We start from the raw sequence: 16,614 nt of genomic DNA, 5'->3' as shown, positions 1-16,614 counted from the left end.
GAAAAAAGGTCACACTGAGGCTTGCCATGGCTATTAAAGACAGGCCCTACTAGCGGCTACTCCAAGAAGCAAGGTAAAAGTGAGAGGGAAAATAAAGAGAAGAAAAGCAACAAGGAGGCAGAATTAAAAGGATGCACAGACGCTTGGTGATTTGGGAGAAGGAGCTGAATAAGGCAAGGCAGGAATGCCCTGGGGTCTGTATGCTGCCTTAGCGCAAGCCCGGTGAGGCCTGGGCACTGGCGGAGAGGGCCCATCTCATCGTAGGCTGTGCAGAATCTCACCTCGCCTCCTACACTCCTCTTTCATGAGTGTCTGGCCTCGTGTCCTGCCTGAGGTTGTCGCTGGGACCAGGAGCCCCAGTCTCATTCCAGTTTGGAAGGCCTTCATTAGAGATTGTGCAGATTCAACCCTGCTTGGATCGGTGGCCAGACGATACCTTTGGACTGAGTTTTCAAGAGTGCCTCCTTGCGGCAGGGCAAGTGGACCCCTTCATGCCTGAATTCTGATGCAGCAACTCTCACTGGTGTCTTTGGAGACCACCATCTTCAACTACAGTTGTGGCTTTTACCTCTGTTACTTTGTCACCACACCCAGTGTCACCCTGACTACAGCCACGGACCAGTTCTTATCCTCAGTTAGTCAAAATGAGTGCAGAGTCTGAGCATTTGGGGCAGGGGTCCGCTGTGGACCTTTCCTCGGTTCACCTGGCCTAGCATGCCACCAGCTGCAGGAAAAGCTTATGTAATGAGATTGTTACCTCCCCAGCTAGTACTGTCCAGCTCCCCTCTTTCAAGTTCAGCCCCCTGTATTCTGTTACCCGGAGGTCAGGTGTGAGTGGGTGGCAGTGAGAGCATACTGTATACAGATGGCCTGTGAACAAGAGGCGCCCGTGCCCCACCCGAAATTGTATCAGAACCTCTTTGTCCAATCTGAAGACACCCCCTCTGTCTCCACCCAGGCAGGGGAGCATCGCTGAGGAGAGAGGCAATGCCCAGCCCAGTTAGGTGGCTTTAGTGGTTTTCGTCTTCCCCACTGCTTTCTGGACCACTTGGCTTTATGCATCCTGCATTTCTTGATCTCTTTTGTTATTCAGACATTTGCCTTGTCCACTGTTGATGGCTTGTCTGAGCTAAGCTCCTCCAGTCTGATGAGTGACTAGATGTGTCAACCTCCTCCTCCACCACTCTGTGCTCTGAACCGTCAGGGGATACCCTTCCCTCCTGTGGGTGGTCCTGGAAGGATCCTTCCTCCCGTCTCTTCTGCTGTGAGTGCCAGACTGGATGTGGATGGGTATGTGTTTCTGCAGCACTTAAACTTAGTGATCTTAGTTGTCATCCATAAACTGACGGGGAAAGCCATTCCTTCTACAAAAGGCCATTTCACCCAGTTCTTCTAGGCAGCAGATAGATTCACCATACTATACCTCGTGAGGAGATTGGACCTTTGTTATTCTGCCCAAACACAAATTCTCTGGAAAAATATATGAGGACAACCAGTCACCAAAGAGCAACAAAGCTGAATTTAAAAGACTAGTGTAAGTGGAACTTGGAAATGCTGGTTCTGTTTCTATAAGTGAGACCCAGCTTTTCTGGTAGGTTTTTTTTTTTCAAACCACTCCCTTTATCTTTTAGAAAAACTTATGTTATAATGAGAGATGAAAAAAAAACTACAGAACGAAAAACAAGAAACAAAGACAAAAACAATCCCAGTATGTGTTTCTCTTGTGAGGTTTCTCCAGTTGGCCCGCTGGACGTGTTACACGTGCTATGGAATATTCATCTTGTCTTTCTGTGATATTTGTCTTTGTGCTAGGCATTACCGAGCCTTAGAGGTTATCATGAATGCCAGTTGTGTGAAATAAGCGCAACTGACAGGATTTAAAGGCTAAGACTAGCCTTTCTAATCCATCTATTCCCCATTCTGTGCCTTAGGCCATGCCTCTTCTGTAAGAACACACTGCATCCTTGCTCCTGTAAAGGGAGCTGCAATAATTTCCTGAATGTCAGTCAAAACCTCTCTCTGTGAGGAGTTGGAGAAATTCAGATTTCTCCCTCTGACTAGACAGGAAAGGAGCTATAAAGAATTTTCAGAATAAGATGAGTGTTGGTATTTTTGCCACACGTGCTTAGCTTTTTCACTTCTTTAATAGTTCAGAAATAAAATGTATTGTCCTTTTCCCTCTCTCCTCTCATGTTAGGCTAATTAATAAAATTAATTCTGAATTTAAAAACATACCTAGAGGACTTCCCTGGCAGTCCAGTGGTTAAGACTCCGAGCTTCCAATGAAGGGGGTACAGGTTTGATCCCTGGTTGGGGAACTAAGATCCTGCATGCTGCGCGCGGTGAGACCATAAATAAAAATAAATAATTGTTTAAAATTCTAGATATAAATCAATTCATCAATAAATTATTATAAGGTAAATTCATCAATATTAAGTGAAAGCTTTTTCTTTGGCATTGTTCTAAGTGCTGGGTATACAAAATGGACCAAGTCCCTACTCTCCTGGATCTTATATCCTAGTGAGTGGAGGAACAGAAAATCATCAAATAGACAAATAAATATGTACTATGTTGAGAGATGTTAAGTGCTGTGAAGAAGAATAAAGCAAAGTAAGGAGATTGGGAATGGGGTGGTGGACAGTGGGGTACTGTTTTACATAGGATGGTCAGAGAAGCCCTCTCAGATCAGGTGATATCTGGGCAGAGGTCTGAAGGACATGAGAGAGTGAGTCTCTCTCACGTCTTGACGAAGAGTGATCCAGGCAGAGAAAACAGCTAGTTGTAAACACTGAGGTGCTCAGCGTATTCAAAGAACCTTATATGGTATAGTGAAGACTTCGGATTTTTTTTCTTTCCCAATGAGATAAAAAGTCAGAGAGTTCTGAATAACAGAATGACATAATTTCATTTGTGTTTTTAAAGCACCTGTTTGATTCATATTATTAAAAAACAGTGTGAGGAGGCAAAGGGGAAAGCAGTTCAACTAGTTAGGAAGCTATTGCAGTAAATCTGGGAAGACAGTGATTTGGACTAGAGTGATAAGGATGGAAGTGCTACTGAGTGTGATTGGATTCTGGAACTATTTTGAAGATAGAGCTAACGAGTGGCTGATGGATCAGATGTGAGGTATGAGGAAAAGAAGAGGAATCAAGAATGACTCGGGTTTTAGGGTAAATAACTGAGAGTTGCTGTTTGCTGAAATGGTGAGATTGGGGTAGGAGCAGGTTGGGTGATTGGTGGAGAGGATGAAGAGATCAGTTTGGGGCACGTTGAGTTTGAGCTGCCCATTGGACATCCAAGTGGTGATACAGAATAGGCCATTGAATATCAGAGTCTAGAGTTCAAGGGTGAGTTTGGGGCTGGAGAAACAAATTTGAGTGTAATCAGTGTGTAGATAATTTTAAAGCCATGATATCATCCACGGAGTAAGTAGAGAGAGGAAAGAAGAGATCTGGGGACTGAGCTCTGGGCATCTCCAAAGCTTACAGGTTGGGAAGGAGATGGAAAGGGACTCATTATTGAAGTAGAAGAAACCAAGAGAGGGAGCGTCGTGCTAGAGGGAAGGGAAGAAATCACTCCAGAAGAGGAAAGTCAGTTTTGCTAACTGCTGTTGGCTTGAGTAAGGTTAAATATTGAGAAATGGCTATTGGTTTTAGGGGTCACTGGTGACCTCGATGAGAGCATTTTTAGAGGCACAGTAGAAACAAAACTCAACAGGAGTGGGTTTGAGACAGAGCAGTGCAGAGCAAACAGCAGCATTTTATATAGACAGCTTCCCTGAGGAACTTTGTTATGAAGGGGAGCATGGACGGATCTGTGGGTTCAAGGGAGGGAATTTTTATTTCTTAAGATAAGAGCTGTAATGGCATATTTGTATGCTGATGGGAGTTATCATCCAGTAGAAGAGAACAGATGATGACGCAGGAACAAGAGGGGATGGTATCAGGCAGAGGGAGGTGGGATCTAGTGCACAAGGGGAGTGTTGAGGAGAGGAAAATGTGCTGGTACAGATATGAGTAGGTGGGTTGGTAGACTTGGTGGTGGGAGCCTTGGGAAGATCATGAGGTTGAAGTAAGGAAAGAGACGAGGGCTTCCCTGGTGGCGCAAGTGGCTGAGAGTCCGCCTGCCGATGCAGGGGACGCGGGTTCGTGCCCCGGTCCGGGAAGATCCCACGTGCCGCGGAGTGGCTGGGCCCGTGAGCCATGGCGGCTGAGCCTGCGCGTCCGGAGCCTGTGCTCCGTAACGGGAGAGGCCACAGCGGTGAGAGGCCCGCGTACCACAAAAAAGAAAAAAAAAAAAAAAAGGAAAGAGACAAGGAGGCGGAGGCTTGAGGAGAGAGGAGCATGGGAGAAGAAATAGAGGGTGAGAGCGAGCTGACCCCATCAGTGTTTTCAGGCTTCCCTGCATCAGAAGCACTGGCTTCCCTGCATCAAAAACAGCAGTTGCTGGGCCTCACCTGAAAGTTTCTGATTCAGTTAGGTCTGGGGAGGTGCCCAGGAATTTGCAGTTTTCACGAGTTCCCAGGTGATGATGCTGATGCTGGTCCAGAGACTAGACCTTGGGCGTCACTGGGCTTGGGAAATGAGTTAGGATGGCTGGAGCAGCCCTAAAGGCCTCCGGTGTCTGGCAGTCTTGCATGTAAAGTGAATTTCGTCAACTTAGTTGTGTGTTTTTCTCCAGCCCTATTCACCAGCTCAAGAGCTGGCAGCAGTAGGCACAAAGTTGGACCTAACCAGAAAAAAAAGAAGAATTGGTATCACCAGTGTATTGGGGAAGTTTTGCTTCTCTGTGATGCCTTTATATTCTGAAAATGCTATTTCTACATATTTTATTTGAAACATAAAGGATTAGAGAATCTGAGATTGAGAAGGAAAAAAAATGAAACTTTGTGGTTGAAGTTTACTATTGTAGGACTTAGAAGTAAAATGGAGTAATATCCACCTCTGGTCCTGTATTTCAAGGAGAACTGTAAGCCCCATTTCTCTAAAATACCTGTTAACCATACTGTTGCTGTGATTTACTGAAGAATAACATTCTGAAATATACTTTGAAAAACTAAAATTCAGTTCTTTTGTGTTTATAAGATTATATTCATCATTAACTGAATTTGAAGGCTATTATATTGTTCTTTGCAAATGTTCGTATCCTCCTACAAAAATAAGTGGTTAAGTATGGAGTTTTATACACCAGATATGAGTATTGGGAATGAGAACTTAGCTGTTAGAATAAGGACCACAGCTCATTAATCAGAATGGAAAAAAGAGAACTGGCTTCCATAATAAGGAACAGTATTAATTCAGGTATAGTATGTTAAGCAGCAATTTAAATACAGTGTATTTGCATAGTAAGCAAGTATTAATTTGTAAGTAACTGATAGCTTTCTTTTATTTAAAAACAACAGATTTTGTTGGAGCCAGGCGTGATCCAGGATGTGTTAGCAGCTGGCAGTCACCTACAGCTGTTGGAGCTTCTCAATTTATGTTCCCACTATCTCATCCAGGTATGTGAGCTTGCATCCTGCTAGTATGTCCTGCACATTCCTTCTCCCTGCAAGTACCCCACCGACTGGAGCCCAGTGACAGGTAAAATGGAAGGGAGGGGGGTGGGAAATGTGGCCTGTGGTGGTAGAATTTCTCCAGGACACAGGCTGAGAGGCTCCTAAGAGGGCAGCTGCAGCTCTCATGTCCTACTTCCTGTCCCCGACCCTCCCTGCCCACCTCACTACCCCTGGGCAGCAGAGTAACTCAACAAGCACACACAGGGTTCACTACTGGGGCCCTGGGAGATGACGCTGGGAAGGGTCTTGATTTGAAGCAATGCTCTCTGGTTGCAGAAATGCATGAGAAGTTGGTTAGTCATTTAGGATTTCAGTAACAGTAGCTAACATACCGTGAAGTCATACATAATTAATTGCTGCATGAACTTCCTGGGCAATAAATGCTGGAGAAATGATGAGTGATCTGTGCATTCTTGCCCTGATTTGCTAGGGTTTCAGGAAAGGCTCTGCGAGGGGGAGGGAGAGAAAACTCCCATCCACCGAGCACCGATGCTTCACGTTTGGTCCTCACAACAACGTTGCACATTTTTATAGGCAAAAAAAATCAAAGATTTGAAATATACCCAGTTTTCCCAAAGTGACATAGCTGGTGAGTGGTAGGCCTTTCTGATTCCAAAGACCTTTTTTTCCTTCTTGCATGAAAACCCTTTGTTTCAATAGGAAGATATGGGACATCTTAGGCAGATAGTACGGATGTGAATCTCTTTTTATTTTTCAGAGAGTTAAGTACTAACCCCCTACATTGAGATCCTCCCATTTATTCCACTCATATGACCTTTAACTTGCATATATTACAGCATTATAACAACAGTGAAAATAAACTTTAAAAAATAATAAATCCACATAATTTAATTCTGTTGTCCTTGTGCACAGGACATGTTATTAGTAAGTAGAAAAATCCTATTTTTTTCTGCCTAATTACGTTATTTCCTTCCTAATAATTTCTCTAATTCTAAATATAGCCTTTACTTCTGTTACTCATTAGGTCATTTCCAAAGCTCTTTCTCATATATCATCTTATTTCATCCCCCCAGCAACCTCAGGAAATAGGAGCCAGTGTCTCCTAGGGAGACAGTGTGAGGAATGTCAGCCATGTTCACCTAAGGAGCAGTTCAAATACAGCATATGAAAGTTTTATCATTATCTCAGCATACTTAATCTAACAGTAAATGTTTAACTATTTTATCTTATTTTCCTTTCTTTTCTCCTCAATATTGTTGGGTGATATGGGAGACCTGTTTTAATCCCTTTCTGCAAGTAACAAATGGGAATAACATAGAAAGGTTACAAGACTTCAAAGGTGTGTGTTTGACTTGTGAAATTGAAATTACTTTTATTTGACATTTCTACATCAAATATTGCAACTTGTGCTTTCAGCATCATCACCTGATTCACTTTTTCCATGGCAGGTAATAATTAATGATGTGTGTTGACAAAAGTTTAGTTATAGTGCTAGTTATCATGATGCACATTAAAATACAGTATATATACAGTGTGTGTGTGTGTGTGTGTGTGTGTAAACTTAAACCTATAATTCTCTCTAAATGAGAATTCCAGATGAATGTTGGAAGTTAATGGGTATTTTTCCCTATCCCATCAGATGAACCTGTTGAGATACCAGGTGACTTGTGTGCACTTCGGAATTTAATTCTTGCAATTCATTATTTTGCTGAGGAAAAAAATGTGGCTTGCAAACAGATGTATTTTGTGGACAGTTCATTTATTATTAGGCTGCTTGAGCAGTGGTTAGAATTTTCACTGTCTTTTCACCAATGTTTGCATTTCATTCTCTTATGTAACTTTCCTTTTCCTTTTTATCTGTGATGTTGCAAGATGGCCAACTTGTAGAAGGAAACTTGGACTATAAGGACTAAAGCCATGTGTATGCAGAAACCTTCATTATGTCACTCCTTTTCAAATATATACCCTGCCTCTCTTTTAGGATTATCAAATTACCAGAAGGGGTCAGTCTGCTTTCATATTTTGACATAGTCAAATAACTATACCTATTTATGATTTTTGGTATTATTGCTCAACTGATTTTTAATTTCCTATGGAATCATTTTATTGGGTATATAAAATATTTTCTGTTAAAATGAAAAATCTTCAGTGCTTAAAATGTACTTAGAAATTAAGACCCATCAACCAAGGCTAATATATTCTCCATTCTTGTTCGGTACTTTGCCCAATGAGGAGTTTGTGAAACCGTTTTCCTAAGATGTCTGGTATTGTTGTTCTCAAATTACCATTATTTCAGAGATGTGGAGGGTAGAGCTCGGCTCTCAGTAGACCTCCTGCTGTCCTCCAGGGCACGTTAAGAAGCGTATGCCAGGAGAAGTGCTGGGTGGGCACTTCCTGAGCTCCTCACCACACCCCAAGCCTCCCTGAGCTTCCGCGGCCATTGGCTAGTGCATTGACCTGAAGCTTCTTCTGCACATGCCTAGATGCCGCTGCTCCCCTCCCCCCCAGCCAAGGGAAGGGACACTTTGAGGCCACTGTGTGGGCTCCTTTCTCTTGCTTTTCCTCTGGCAGGCTGCTGAGGGCCGGGACCCCACACCACAGGAGCAGTGCCCCTCTTGTCAGTGAGGACAGCCATCAAATTAGCTTCCCAGGCTGTGAGGTCTTCCCCGTATTCATTTTTGGCTCCAGGCCCTCGAATCAGGCCTGTCATTGAGAACACACATGTTCTCCGTGCATGTTGCTGAGATTAACTGGTAGCCTGACAATGAAAGCAGCTAAATGGTTTGGGGTGGGGTGAGTACAACGGGAATGGCTACAGTAATAGCCCATCATCCCAAGATGAGGGATTTACAGACAACTGCTCAAGTTTGCATCCTTTCTCACTTGCTTTGCAATGAAATGCTGTAGGACTCTGTCCTGTGTAGCCTGTCGTGTTATATATCATTAGTAACCATGACCTGTCAGACTTATCTGCTGAGATTCAGTCCCAAATAAAGTGTGAATGCTTCTTTCCCTTTTCCTCCCTCTGCTCGTCTTCCTTGTCCATTGTGCTTTTTAAAAATTTTTTTAAATTTAAATTTTTTAAATTTAAAAAATTAAAAAAAATTTCATCAGAAAGATGAACCAATTCATTAAAGAGCAATATTTGTGTATAAAAAGGGCTCAGTAAAATGTGTAAATTTTCTTGTTTTTCAGTGTATGCATGTTTACATGAATGTCATTCACTATGTTAAATCTTGTAAAGGAATCTCTGCAGACCATCCTCAGAGAGACGGGCTATGGATATAGAGATTCTGATGTGTCTACTGATTTACCGAGTCCCTCAGATAAACATTACAAACTTTTTGAGTACAGTTTGTTTTCCCAAACTTTGATTTTTTTCTAACCTTTTTAAAAATTAGCTTCTGAACATCTGTACCTAAACATCACACAGGCAATTCAAACCTAACATGAGAAAACCTGCCCTTTTCTCTGTTGATGGTACCATCAATGGGTTAGTTGTCTAGAAATTTGGACATAGTCTCAGGCCCCTTCCTCACCACCGTATCCAATCAATTACCAAGTTGGGTTGATGCTACCTACCAAATATCTCTCAGACCTGATTGTTTTCTCCATTGCTAATTTTCTGACCTTTCTTTAGACTCTCACCATCATTAGGTATATGTTATAACAGTTCATAATTTCCTCCTAAGGGGTCTGCTTGTTTCTATCCTCTATCCATGCCAAACTATAGTCCCCAGAGCCATCATTATCTTTCCCAGGAAAGAGAACCAGCATTTATTGAGAGCTTATCTGTATTGAGTGTTTTGCACAAAGATTCCCATTTCTCCTCTGCTAAGCAACCCCTTAAGGCAGGTGAGAGTTCTTTTATTTTTACAGGTGGAGAAACTTAAAATTCAGAACTAGGATGTTGATCGGATTTGGAAATGTCTATTAGCTGCCCTAATGACCATTTGGCAGCATCATTTCCCCTGCAGAAACTCTCCAAGGCCAGGCCTGTTCTTTCCCAACCTCATCACCAGTCCTTATGCCTTTCCTAGTCTGCTCTGTTCTGGACCCTAAGGCCTTCCTTTCATGTTGGAACTTGTCATTGGGAGGGAAGACTAGGTGCTAGAGGTCCTGAGTGACAAGCAGAGCCTTCAGTCATTGCCTTCAGATTGTACCAAGGGCCAGGAGTAGGCAACACAGACACACACACACACACACCACCCTTCCAAACCGTCCCCTTTCATAAGATCGGGGTACTGGCCATTGGACTTTGTGTTGTATCCCCTGAAAGTGATATATTAGGAGATACACATGCTTTGCTGAAAATGTCTTTTTTTGTAATTAGCTTTCAAAAAAAAAGTTTGTACATTTTGTACTCTCTCCCCCAAATAAATGCTATATCCTATTATTTGATTAGCAAGTTTTCTTTTTGTTTGCCAAGTATCGGCCTTTATTATGAAATGCAATTGAAATATATTGACAAGAAAGAACCCTCACTAGACTTTCTGAATAAGACCACCAAAGGGGTGAATTAACTCCTTTTGATAGGAATATACTTTTAGTATCTACTCCGAGGCAGCAGGTGGCAGTGTGAATCCACCAGAATTCAGTAGTTAATTTAAAGCAAAAATCAGAAAAAATGAAAAGAAAAATTATTTATTTTGCTACATATTAGTTTTCTGACCTAATCAGTAAAAAAGTCATTATTCACACCACACTGGGCAATATGCCTTGTAATTTTTAACAAATAATAGGAAACTGTTAATGTGTTCACAGGAAATACAGTTTTGTCTTGGGCTGCTATGGTCATTTATCACTGCACTTTGTGAAATCACTCATTTGTTCTAATTTGAATGTAAATGACTCTAAGGTTTTACAAATAAGGTGACAGACTCACATAAATGTAATTGCAGGGTTCATCTCCCTCTTTTTATATATCACTCATTAGGTTATGAATTAAATACATCGTATTAAACCAGGGGCATGTCCAATGATGATATTGTAATGGCAAATTACTCTATGCTATTAGAAGTGTATTTTTTATTCATGGACATTAATTTGTCATTAAGCGGCATTAGTTTAGCACTTTTATGGGGAAGACGTGACCTGAAAGAGGAGACGTGCTGCTGTGATGTGAGAGGAAAGGGAGAGGAGTGCTCTAGGTAGAGCATTTTATCACTGTAACGAAAACGGGGGTCGGGGGGGGTTCTATTCTGTTTTCATTTGTTTTTGTTTTCTGCTTTTACAAGCATAAAAGATCATTTCCCCAGATTGAAGGCGTTTTTCTGTTTACAGTGTGCACATTTGGATCGTCTCGTAGAGCGAAGCCAAAATTCTTACTATTAATCATTCAGAAGCCAAGTAAAGGGAGCAGGAGGGAGGAAGTGACTTCCTGCCCTAAATCTCCCTCCTCTGTGACTGATGCTTGTTAGTCATCCCTTGTCTTCATTTAGTTTTACACTAAATGGGCTACCATGAGAATTAGTCATTTTCTCTCTTCAGTGAAGGTACAAAGGTTTAAAGAATGTTATTCTCTCATGAGGGTATTAGGAAGAATTCTGGGTATTTCTGGGGTTTTTTTTTTTTACATAAATGGTGATTTTACTGTTCTTTTACTTAGAAAATATTTTTTTCCTTTCAACTCTGAGAAACACAGGATCCTTGAAATAGTTTCGCAGAAGCAGAAAGTATCTGAGTGCTGCTTTTGCATAAATTTCCTCATGGGCTTACTGTGGTTGGAAATTACCCACCCCAGTTAGGGACTCTTGAAGGCAGGGGTCATGCCTTACATCTCTTTATATCTCACCCCCTCCCTCCCATCGCATCACAACAACTCAGTGTCTGTATTGGTCAGCTTGGCCTGCTATCACAGCAAGATACCACAGACTGGGTGATTTAAACAGATATTTATTTTTCACAGTCTGGAGGCTAGAAGTCTAAGATAAAGGTGCTGGTCAGGCTCTGATGAGGGCTCTCTTCCTGGCTTGCAGATGGCCACCTTTTGGCTATGTTCTCACATGGCAGAGAGAAAGAGACAGCAAGCTCTCTGGTGTCTCTTCTCCTTTTTTTTTTTTTTTTTAACTTATTTATTTTATTTTGGCTGTGTTGGGTCTCCATTGCTGTGTGCAGGCTTTTCTCAGGTTGCAGCGCGTGGGCTTCTCACTATGATGGCTCCTCTTGCTGCGGAGCAGGGGCTCTAGGTGCGTGAGCTTCAGTAGTTGTGGCACACAGGCACAGTAGTTGTGGCTCACAGACTCTAGAGCACAGGCACGGGCTTAGTTTCTCCACGGCAAGCGGGATCTTCCTGGATCAGGGTTCGAACCCGTGTCCCCTGCATTGGCAGGCGGATTCTTAACCACTGCGCCACCAGGGAAGGCCCTCTGGTTTCTCTTCTTATGAGAACACTGATCCCATCCTGAGGGCCCCACCCTCATGACCTCATCTAAACCCAACTGCCTCCCAAAGTCATATCACCAAATACCATCATACTGGGACTTAGAACATCAGCATATGAATTTTGCAAGGACACAGTTCAGTCCATAGCAGTGTGTGTTGAGGGAACGAATGGTGCATCCATTCAGTAATTTGTTTCTTGCTTAAATATTGAAATTTTCTATTATGGGAGGAAAATATGTTAATAAGTCAGTCTTACATTAGTTTTACCCATTGAATACAGTTTTTCTGAAGTTGAAAATACTTTCTATGGGGATTGCATTTGGCACTGAAGATCTTGCATATTTTACAGTATTTCTTAATAGGTTATCATTTTTTTAAACTAAGTAATACTACAATGACTTATAGGAGGTTCTCTCTTCCAAACAATGTATTATTATAATTTTAATTATTAAATTAGCAGTATCTCCTAAATACATAATATATAGTGGGTGCTCTGAATAGAATAATTTATCCTCAAGTTTGAGAAATTATAACTTATACTCGTTTTTCTCCACTGCTGAGCTATTTTTTTCCCACATTAGATAAGACATGATTATACCAACATATATATTGAATATGCCCCTAATCAAATACACTGAGTGCTATTCCACAGTTCACTAGAGCTGATACTCTTGTATTTGGAGAAAGTTAAAGTACGAATTTTGGAAAATATATTACAAACAGTTTAATCGTTCAGATTTTTTTTAAAGTCAGTGAAAATGATCAGAAAGGGTAGAAATGTATCAGCCCTACTAAATCATGGCCAGCTACTAATTATTTGTTCTAATCATGAGTATTTGCTATCTGGCATGGGTGATCCAGAATATCAAAATTTTCAAATATCATTAATATTTGGCTCTAAAATATATCATAAGTTTTTTAGCAGCCATTTTAGGATCCCAGTTAATCTTTTCATATGCTATGATCTTGGCTTTTCTTCCCTAAGCCCACACCGAAGGATATCAGTGACAGCCCAGAGACACACTGGCTGGCCAAGGAAGTCATTTTGGTATTTTAATTTGTTATGTGGGTAATCTAGGGTTCACTATATCTTCCTTGTTTGTGAGTTTTTAAAGACAAGAAAGATTGTCTTGAAGGATTTTTCTAATATTAGTAATTTCTATTCTAAGCTAACTATTGTGTGGTGGGCAATTTTAAAATCACTTTCAGCCTATTTTTCTCAAAAATAAGATGTTTCCAATATTTTACTAATGCTAGAGTTCAGAATCAATAAAGAAAGCAAACAAAATCAATCTCACTTAATTCCATTATCAATACTTGAAATTAGGGGCATTAAAAGAAAATCTATGTTTCATTTAAGATATTCATCCTCCTGTTCACCCTCCACCTGCAAATATTTCTGCCCATAGTTAAATGTCTGCCCTATTCTCTAAGGCTAAACTGCCTTTCAGCAACTTGATGCATCAGGTACCTCCTGTGTTTCCCATGGTTCCAATGTCTTCTCCACTGGCACCTTCCTTTCATTTTTAGAATAGGATCAATAAGATGGGAGAAACTTTTCTTCTTTTCTCATGATCACAACTCGCTCCTTCCGTTCACTACCAAACTGGGAACAGTGTCTGCACTTCCTTACCTCCTATTCATTCTTCAGTCCTATTGAACTCAGTCCTCTGCCTTCATTACTCCTCAAAGGCTGTTCCAATAAAGGTCCCCAAAGCCTTCTAATCGCCAAAGGCAGTGGGCCTTTTATGGTCTTTAATGTGACCACTCTACAGCCTTCTGACAGTGGTTATTAGCTCCTTTCTTTCCTACACTTCTATTTTCTCAAGACTCTCTCCTGTTCTCCTTCTACTTCTTTTCAGTTCCTTTACAGACTCTTCTTCCATCAGCTCTGTGAATATCCCTCTGGGTACAGTGATGCCATGTGGGTGCTCTTCTCTTCTGCTCACCATCACTCTCTTTCATCCACATTTGGAGGATTGCAGTCTCCTCTCCTGAGCGCCAAGCTCTGTGTTCAGCTGTTTCCACTTGGCTGGCATCCACATGCGTCTCAGTTCAGTCACCCAGTCTTACTCACCTGTTCCTCCTCCCACTCTTTGTTAAGGAACCATTATCCTTGTAGTAACCCAAACCAGAAACCTTGGCATAATCTTATGTTGCTCCATGATCTCATGAATCTCAATACATTCTATTGGTTTAGCCTCTTAAATTGTTCTCACATATGCCTTCTTGGCTTTCTTCATTGTCACTGCCATCATTCAGATCTGGATTATTTTTCCTAGATGTTCCTGTAGTAGCTCAACTGAGCTTCCTGTCTGTTGACTAAAGCTAATCAATACTTTGCTGTATAACCTAAGTTATTTTTCCGGCCCACAAAACAATTTCTTTCCCTAAAACACAAGCTGGATCCCTGTCTCCTGGTTACAAACTAGGTTTCTAACCTTGTCCTTTTAATTTCTTGTCTCCTTCATGTGCCCTATTCTTACTGTATCCAAGGATATAGCATGTTTTATCATCTCTAAGCCAACTGCCTAGTCAGCATTTCCTCTTGGATATCCCACAGGCATATGACCTTTCTGAGTGTTAACCCAAGCCAGAAACCCAGGAGTCATCCTAAAATATTCCATCTCCTTGTGCTACACATAGGCTATCACCAAAACCTTTCAATTCTACCTCCCTAACTTTTTTTTAAGACACTGTTTTTAAAGAGTAAGTTTTGAGTTCACAACAAATTTGAGAGGTAGCTACAGGGCAGAGGTACCCCCTGCCCCCATATATGAGTAGCCTCCCCATTATCAACATCCTCCACCAGAGTAGGTACATTTGTTACAATTGGTGGACCTACTATCACATCACTATCACCCAGAGTCCACAGTTTACATTAAGGGGCACTCTTGGTGTTTTACATTCTGTAGGTTTGGACAAAGGTGTAATGACATGCATCTACCATTACAGTATCATACAGAATAGTCTTACTGCCCTAAAAATCCTCTGTGCTCTGCCTGTTCATCCCTCCCTCTCGTCCTCACAACGCCTGGTAACCACTGATCTTCTTCTATCTCCACAGTTTCATCTTTTCCAGAACATCATATAGTTGGATTCATACAGTATGTAGCCTTTCCAGATTGGCTTCTTTTGCTTAGTAATATGCATTTAAATCTCCTCTATGTCTTTTCATGGCTTGATAGCTCATTTCTTTTTAGTGCTGCATAGTATTCCATTGTCTGGATGGACCACAGTTTACTTACCCCTTCACTTACTGAAGGACGTCTTGGTCACTTCAAGTTTAGGCAATTACGATTAAGCTGTTACAAACATCTGTGTGCAGGCTTGGGTGAACACCCTTAACTTTTTAAATCTCTCTCATTCTCTCTATTTCTATTTCCACCATCTTAATTCAAATCCTCAATACTTATTTCCTGGGCTAAAGAAACTTCCTGCTAACCAGTGGACCTACCTGCCTTCACTCCTGCCTCACCCCAGTGCCTCCTTCCAAACAAGGTTCATTCCTCTTGAAGTGGTTCACAGGTTCCATTTTTATTATGAAACTTCCTATCGCTTTAGCCTTCTTTTTTTTTTTTTTAAAAAAAAAACAAGTTACTACCCACATGCTATACCACAATCATTGTGAACTCCATGCATGTTCCTGTGCCCAAACCTCTTTGTATGAAGCCTTCTTCTCCATGAATTATTCTTCCCTCGTTATGTCACCCTATGAGTTCCTCTTTAACCTGCAAGTAGTTTGCTCATGTGTTATAGCTCCTCTTCCAGAGCTGCCTGATAAATCCACCTAGTTGGAGTTGGATTTCCCTCCTCTTCATTAATTACGGGCATTCTTCCAGAGTGCTGATCACACCATATTATTTGTATTGATTTACTTATCTATCTCCCTGTGATATAAGTTCTTGTCCCAGAGTTGTGTGACCTTGGGCAATTTACATAACCTCTTTGCCCACAAATACAGATGTGATACAGATACGATACCGTATATACAATGTACATCTTAGGAGTGTTGGAGTGTTTGTGAGATAGTGCATGCAAAGTATCCTATAGCATAGTATCCTACACGCAGTAGGTACCCTGAAAACCAGAGCCAGTAGAATTGCATGCTTCACTTGTGAATTTCTCTATTAATTCCACAGTTAACCTTCCTACCCACTTCCGTCACTCCTGTCTTTCTTCATTCCTGGAAATGTCACAAACTTTACTACCTACTTCCAATCAACAGCATATTGGACCAGGCTGTTCCTGAATATTTTGGAAATAATAACCATTCTGTAAAAGGTATTTTTCCTCTGTGCCACTTCTCTTAGCTTTTGTAGAAGTGCCTGTATTGTTTTAGAAAAAAAAAGTCACAAATAATTATATGAACCATCACTTTCTCCCTGTCTCTGATAAGTGAAAACATCACACTGAAATTATACTTTAATAAATAGCAAAAATTGATGCTTTTAAAAGCAACATAATACTTGGTGTTGCTACTTTTTTATTTATTTATTTTTTATTGGAGTATAATTGCTTTACAATGGTGTGTTAGTTTCTGCTTTATAACAAAGTGAATCAGTTATACATACACATATATCCTCGTATCTCTTCCCTCTTGCGTCTCCCTCCTTTCCACCCTCCCTATCCCACCCCTCTGGGTGGTCACAAAGCACCGAGCTGATCTCCCTGTGCTATGTGGCTGCTTCCCACTAGCTATCGGTTTTACA

General features: G+C 41.3%; 1 protein-coding gene across 1 annotated transcript in view; it reads left to right on the top strand.

Annotated features, from left to right (window-relative positions):
* KLHL32 (kelch like family member 32) overlaps nucleotides 1–16,614 on the top strand; it is a 268,165-nt gene that overhangs the window by 156,490 nt on the left and 95,061 nt on the right. The window contains exon 6 of the mRNA XM_027090215.1: nucleotides 5,402–5,500. Coding sequence (XP_026946016.1) covers nucleotides 5,402–5,500 — 99 coding nt within the window. The remainder of the gene's footprint in view (nucleotides 1–5,401; nucleotides 5,501–16,614) is intronic.

The sequence above is a fragment of the Aethalodelphis obliquidens genome, unplaced genomic scaffold (genome assembly GCF_003676395.1).
Source record: "Aethalodelphis obliquidens isolate GAN/ISIS:26980383/991018 unplaced genomic scaffold, ASM367639v1 scaffold3, whole genome shotgun sequence".
NCBI classification, from domain to species: domain Eukaryota; kingdom Metazoa; phylum Chordata; class Mammalia; order Artiodactyla; family Delphinidae; genus Aethalodelphis; species Aethalodelphis obliquidens.
Note: the sequence above shows the minus strand (reverse complement) of the source record. Positions and strands in the feature narration are given on the sequence as shown.